The sequence below is a fragment of the Octodon degus genome, unplaced genomic scaffold (assembly GCF_000260255.1).
Source record: "Octodon degus isolate 3935 unplaced genomic scaffold, OctDeg1.0 scaffold00163, whole genome shotgun sequence".
Taxonomy (NCBI): Eukaryota; Metazoa; Chordata; class Mammalia; order Rodentia; family Octodontidae; genus Octodon; species Octodon degus.
The window spans coordinates 2,388,957-2,396,282 of NW_004524739.1; the positions used below are offsets into that span (position 1 = coordinate 2,388,957).

Genomic DNA, 7,326 nt, shown 5'->3' on the forward strand with positions numbered 1-7,326 from the left:
GCTGGGGGATTGAACCGCGGTCCCTGATGCTTTGCTAAGCTTGTTCTAAGTAGGTGCTTTAGACCACTGAGCCATCTCTCCAGCCCCTACATTTACTTTAAAGTCTTATTTAGGTCCATTTTTCTTTACTGAAAAGAAACGCAGGCATGGGGGCACATGCCTATAATACAGCACTTGGTAGGCTGAGGTATGAGGATCACAGTGAATTTTAGGCCACCCTGAGCTACATAGCATGCCCCTGTCAATAAATAAATAAATAAATAAATAAATAAATAAATAAATAAGTGAGTGAGTGAGTGAGTGAGTGAATGCACGCTTTCTTAGAGGAATCTTCAAGGAAGGGAAGGCAGGAGGGAACTCTAATGAGTACTTCAGAGCTAATAAAAAGTTTTCCAAAAGTACTGAGTTTACTACTGCTTAACATTCTTGTTATTGATTGAATGGATACAAAATGTATGTTCATTAAATACTTATGCTATATGACCAAGTTAGGAAAAGTGATTACAACCTTAAAAAACAAGCTCAGAACGTACTGTATGGCAGGTTAGAGTAGCTTGATGAAAACAGGATGAACATCGTTATTGTTATCATCAATTTGAGTAAATAGTGTCATGTTGACTTACCTCTAAGGAACTTGAGGAGCCTGCATGTGCTTTTTTCAAAAACACCTTGTGCTGTAGGATTTTATCTGATATGCAGGGCAATTAAAACATGAAGATGTTGTGACTCATTCAGAGTTACAACAAGTGAGAGGCAGAAACTCACCTCTCAGGTCCAGACCTCTGTTCTCTTCTCTCTGTTCTCAAACTGGTCTGGACTGGTGTTTATCAGGATCACCCCTACAGGGCTTATTAATACTTATGTTGCCTGACTAGCCTCTAGAGTTTCTGATTCAGTAAGTCTCAGGTAGAGTGGAGAACCTGTGTTCTGTAGGTCCCCAATAATGCCTATAGTGCTCTTCCAGGTCCCACTTGTTAGGACTTTTCTAGACCAATAAGGTTCCTCCCTTTCAGGTCATAGCAACATATAATACAGTGTGTGTATGATTCCCTGGGGTAAAACGCAGAAGCCACTCCTGGCCTTTGAATGCCTAGCCTAAAGCAATAAACATCAGCCCATGGCAGGTTCTTAGCAAGAGAAAAATAAATTCATTCACAGAGTTTTTATTAAAGCTACATAGATGGATTTAAGGGATTATACCTTATTTGTGAATTATGACCATCCTAATTCTTTTTTTCTTTTTTTAAAATAATTTTTGGTACAATTTTTGTACGATTTTTTGGTACAATTTAGGTACACATAATGACCATTTCATTATAGGGGATTTGTATCTGTGCATGATATATCTTGATTCCTATCCCATGACCATCTTTAATTTTTTGGTGCTGAAATGCCATTTCTTAGGGCTGAGGATATAGCTTAGTGGCCCAGGGCCTGCCTGGCAAATGCAAGGTTCTGAGTTTGATTTTCGGTACCCCAAAAAAAATAAATAAAATGCCGTTTCTTTCACAAAGGATTATGTTCATAAATTGTTTACTTAATAGCATTCCTTATCTGGACATCTATAAAAATGACAACTTGGCTGGGGACGTAGCTCAGTGATGGAGTGCTTTAATAGCGTGCCAGAGGCCCTGGGTCAATCTCCATTACTGCCAAAAATGTCAACCTGAATTTAGTCAAAAATTACTTTGTTTTATTGAGATAAAGTCTAACTTTGTAGCCTAGGCTGTCCTCAAACTTGTATCCTCCTGCCTCAACCTGAGGATTTTGGGGGTAGGGGCTCAGGAAATTGCATTCACGACCTTGCACTTACCAGGCAGGTACTGTGCCACTGAGCTACATTCCTGACTCCGGAAGAACTTTTTAAAAGATTATATTTGTGTTTGAAATACAAACATTTGGAAACCACTGGTTGAGAAATACTATAGTCTTCTCATAGACATATCATGGAATACTAATAAGGAAGGACTGCCACACATAGCTGCACAGGTGTAGAAATTTTGTTTGTTTGTTTGTTTTTTTGGTACAAGTCTTGCTACACAGATTAGACTCATAGTGATCCTCCTGTCTCAGCCTATCCAGAGCTGGTATTACAAGCATGTGCCACCACACCCAGTTTTGATGGCCAGCGTGGCATACAGTACCGGGGATTGAACCCAGGTCTTTGTACTTGCCAGGCAGGCACTCAGACTGCTGAGTCAGCTCCTCAACCCAAGATGTAGAAAATTTATAATTCATCACAGGAACCCTCTGACATTTTTCTCAAGAACTAGATCAAAAGTTTAAATATTCAAATAAAGTCTTGTTGGGGACAAATTGCTTGCTTGCTTGCTTGCTTACTTGCTTGCTTGCTTGTTTTTTATTGTGCTAGTGATTAAACTCAGGGCCTTGCTGTCCCAGGCAAACACTCTACTATTGAGCTGCATCTCTAGCCCTCGGGGGTAAGTTCAGAGAAGCAGCAAGAATCTAGTCAACCCAAAAGTATTTCTTTTCATTCATCCTAAAATTCATAAAAATCATTTTTTATCTTTATATCCAGTGTTTTTCTACAATATTATTAAATTTTACTTATGGGCTGCACATGTAGCTTAGATTTAGAGAGCTTGACTAGCCTGAGCAAGGCCCTGTGTTTGATCCTGAGTAGTAACAAAAACAAAAACCAGGACTGAAGTGTGTCTTGGTGGTGGGCTACTTGCCTGGCATGCACAAAACTGGGTTCAACCCCCAGTACTGAGGAATTAAAAAAAAAAAAAAAAAAGTTAAATCTTTTACTTTGAATGGCCCCAGGGGCAGGGGAGATGGCTCAGTGGAATAAGCGCTTCCCTGGCAAGCGCAAGGGCCTGAGTTCGATCCCTGGTTCCGCAAAAAAAAAAAAAGAATGGCCCCAGTGGAATAGTATTTATAACAAATAATGTTTTATTTCAGGGAACCTTATGAAACCCATTTAGGAATAATTGAAAGAACTAAAATAATTTGGCTAGATGGTGATTAGAAGTTGGTGATCAGCCATGTGTGGTGGTGCCTGCCTAGAATCCCAGCATTCAGGAAGCTGAGACAGAAGGATCACTGCAGATTTGAGACCAGCCTAGGCTACAAAGTGAGTTCAAGCTAGCCTGAACTGTGTAGTGAAATCCTGTCTCAAACTGACAAAAAAAAAAAAAACAACATCTTGAGGCTGAGGCAGGATAATCACTGTCAGTTTGAGGCCAGCCAGGGCTACATAGTGAATTTATGGCCAGCCTGAATGACAGACACACTGAGAGACCCTGTCTCAAAAAAAAAAAAAAGAAAAAGAAAAAAGAAAAATTTGTCTCAAAATGGCCAGGGAAATGGCTCCGTGGAATAAGCGCTTCCCTGGCAAGTGCAAGGGCCTGAGTTCAATCCCCGGTTCCACAAAAAAATAAATAAATAAAAAATACCTGTCTCAAAAGAATTTGAAAGGTCTTTACTGGTAGTTCTGTAATAGCGCTATCTAGTTATTATTATCAGACTGTGGTAAGAATGCCCAATATGTTTTAATTTTTATCTGAATATTTAAATTTCCTAATGGAGTATTATTGTGCATAACGTTTTTTTTTGTTTTGTTTTGTTTTGTTTTTTGGCAGAACCGGGGATTGAACTGAGGCCCTTGCGCTTGCCAGGGAAGCACTTATTCCACTGAGCCATCTCCCCGGCCCCAAAGAACTGAGCTAAGGGGCAGGCCCCCTGTGCATAACTTTTTTATCAACTCTTTTTCTGTCCTTATTAACTTTATATCAACATCAAGTTACACAGTTGCTATATCTAACAGTGAAGTAAGATACCCATCAGAGTTTTCCTACACATATGTTCATTCTTATTCTACTTGCATAAATACACATTTTGTTTCAGGAATGAGAGAAATAAGAAATGTAAAGGTCTGGTATATAGCTCAGGGACACAGTGCCAGCATGGCAAGTGCAAAGTCCTGAGTTCAATTCCCAGTACCCACTCCCCCCCCAAAAAAATCAAAGTATATAATTTACTTAAAAGATCAAGATTAAGTTCTAATTTTAGGCCTGGACATGTCCTCAAAATATTGTAAAGCCATGTTAATTTGATATGTTTTTCTCTTTTTTTTCTAGCTGAACTATCCCAAGTAATAAACAGTGGCACATTATCAAAACCATCCCCACCCTTACCACCGAAGAGAGGCATTCCAACAACCTTAGTACCCACCTCAGAATCTGCCGCCACCTTCACCACAAAAACAAGTGATCAAAGAGAGAAGAGCACATGCTCTGTGGGCTCTGAACGACTACCGACAATCCCACCTCCTTCCCCATCCCCACCGCTGCCTACTCACAGACCTCCAGAACCTCCACGGTCTCCTCCAATGCCTGCTAAGACTTTGCAAGTTGTGCCACAAGTTGAGTTTCTGCCTTCTTTAGATCTGACCCTGGAGGTTCCCCAGCAGGAAGATCAGAAAAAGGAAGTCCCCAAGAGGATTCTGGACCAGAGCTTTGAGGAGCCCCACATACCCTCTAGGATACCCCCGCTCCCTCTACATGTTCGAATTCAGCAGGCTCTGACCAGCCCTCTTCCCATGACTCCTCCTTTGGAGGGCTCTCACAGAGCTCACTCACTGCTCTTTGAAAATAGTGACAACTTTTATGAAGATAGCAGTACCCTGGGTCGGACCAGGTCCCTTCCTATCACTATTGAAATGCTGAAAGTGTGAGTGCCTTTTAAGTTTGCCCCTAGTTTTTTCTTCTTTACTTTAGGTAGTCCAGAAAAAAATTACTTATAGGCCATGGTGACACATGCCTATAATCCCAGCATTCAGCAAACTGAGGCAGGAGCGTTGTTTCGAATTCAAGACCAGCCTGGGCTACAAAATGAGGTCAACGCAAGCCTGAACTACATAAGCTAATCCTTTCTCCAAACATAATAAGGGCCAGCCAGATAGCTTAGCAGACTAAAGCACTTGCTTAGAGAACAGTGACCAGGGTTCGATCCCTGGCATGCCGTGCTAGCCCAACTCCCAGGGCACACTGAGATGGCAATTTGAGGCTGGGCGTGGTGGCGCATGCCTGTAATCCTAGTGCTTGGGAAGCTGAAACCAGGAAGGGGCCATGGAGATGGCTCAGTAGAGTAAGCGCTTCCCTAGCAAGCTCAAGGGCCTGAGTTCCATGCCCGGTTCTGTCAAAAAAAAAAAAAAGCTGAAACCAGGAGAATCACTATGAGTGCAATATGTGTAGTAAGACCCTATAGACTCTATACTAAAATACATAAAAAATAAATAAAAAGACTAAATGAATAGGGCCAGGGAGATAGCTTAGGCATAAGTGCCTGCCTAGCAAGTGTAAGGTTCTGAGTTTGATCCCTGGTACCAATAAATAGGAAAAAAAAATTTCAAAACAAGATAATAGGGCCAGGGAGATGGCTCAGTGGAATAAGTGCTTCCCTGGCAAGCGCAAGGGCCTGAGTTCAATCCCTGGTTCCGCAAAAAAAAAAAAAAAAAAAAAGATCATAGTGTGACAATGGTTAATACATTGTATATTGTTATCTTTAACTTAGTTATTCAAAGTACAAGATATAGGCATTTAATTTTCCAAATAATGTTAGTGCAAATCTTTTCAATGAACCAAGAGAAATTAGAAGTGTTAACATCTTAACTATTTTTTGTGTGTGTGTTGTTGTTGTTTAGTATTTTTTTATTTATTTGTGTGTGTGTGTGTGTGTGTGTGTGTGTGCGCGTGTGTGTGTGGCCAGTTCAGTCCACCAGGGGGCGGGGCTGGCTGGCATGTGGTGCTGGGGGATTGAACCGTGGTCCCTGTGTTTTTTTGTGAAACTTGTTCTAAGTAGGTGCTTTAGACCACTGAGCCATCTCACCAGCCCCAGTGTTGTTGTTGTTAATGCTGCTGCTTTTCACTTTTCTCCTTTCTCCCATCCCAGTCTCTCTTTCCTTTTGAAATTTCTTCCCACTTTATAATATCTCTTATACATTTTGGATCTTATTTACTCTTTCAGCTTCTCACACTAGGGGGAGACAATACAGTGTTTGCACATGTGAGTTGTTTATTTCATTTATGAATATGGTCTCAAGTTGCATCCATTTATCTATAAAAATCTCCAGTTATTCTTTTTTTTTTTTTTTTTTTGGTGGAACCAGGGATTGAACTCAGGCCCTTGCGCTTGCCAGGGAAACACTTTATTCCACTGAGCCATCTCCCCAGCCCCTTTCCAGTTATTCTTTATGGCTGAATAGAACTTTATTGTATAAAAAGATCATAACTTTTTATCCATTCCTCATTTGATGGTCATTTGGGTTGTTTCCAAATCTAGGTATTACAATTTGTGCTGCTATAAACATGGGTGCACATATATTGTGGTAATATGATGTTTTTAATTCTTCTGGAAAGATACCCAGCAGAGGAATAGCTGGGTCAAATGGGACCTCCAATCCTAGATTTTTGAGGAATCTCCACATTGATTTCCACAGTGGTTGGACCAGTCTGCATACCCACCAGCGGTGAAGAAGGTTCCTTTTTCCCTACAGCCCCACCAAAATTTTGTAGTGGTTGATTTCTTGATAATAGCCATTCTTTCTAAGTTGAGATGGAATCTCAGTGTTATTTTAATTTACATCTCTCAAATGACAGTGATGTTTAACATTTTTTCATATATTTATTTACCATCTGTTTTTCTTCATCTGAGAAGTATATTCATCTCAGATGCCCTTTTTTTTTTTTTTTTTTTTTTTTTTTTTCAGAACCGGGGATTGAACTCAGGCCTTTGTGCTTGCCAGAGATCATTTTTGGATTGAGTCTTTAAATTTGGGAGGTCTGATATTTTATACTTCTTTTATATGTTCTCAGTAGTAATCCTTTGAGGAACAACTGGCAAACATTTTTTCCCATATTATGGGTTATCTATTTGTGGTGGTTTCTCTTGCTGTGCAAAAGCTTTTTAATAAGATTAGAATTTTATTCATAAAGTCTTTGCCTACACCAGTGTCTTCAAGAGTTTTACATATTCTATTTTCCAGCAGATCTAATGTTTTTGTTTTAATATTTAGATCTCTGATCCATTTTGAATTTAATTTAATGCATGATGAAAGATAAGGGTCCAATTTTAATCTGCCTTATGCAGAACCAGTAAAACCATGATTTCTGTAAGATTTTCTTTGTTAAATGGAAACTTCCAAAGTAACATAAAAGTTATGTTTACATATATATAAATGAAGACTAGGTGTGGTTGCACACACCTGTAATCCCAGAGCTTGAGAGACTGAAAACAGGATCACTACACATCTGATCTACATAGTGAGACCCTGTACTAAATACTATATATATATATATATAT

The 7,326-nt window shown here is 39.7% G+C and overlaps 1 protein-coding gene across 5 annotated transcripts in view; it reads left to right on the forward strand.

The window, feature by feature from the left end:
- Phactr4 (phosphatase and actin regulator 4) overlaps positions 1–7,326 on the forward strand; it is a 103,114-nt gene that overhangs the window by 73,737 nt on the left and 22,051 nt on the right. For all 5 annotated transcript variants that reach the window (XM_023703005.1, XM_023703006.1, XM_023703007.1 and 2 more), the window contains one exon: positions 4,104–4,695. In XM_023703005.1, coding sequence (XP_023558773.1) covers positions 4,104–4,695 — 592 coding nt within the window. The remainder of the gene's footprint in view (positions 1–4,103; positions 4,696–7,326) is intronic.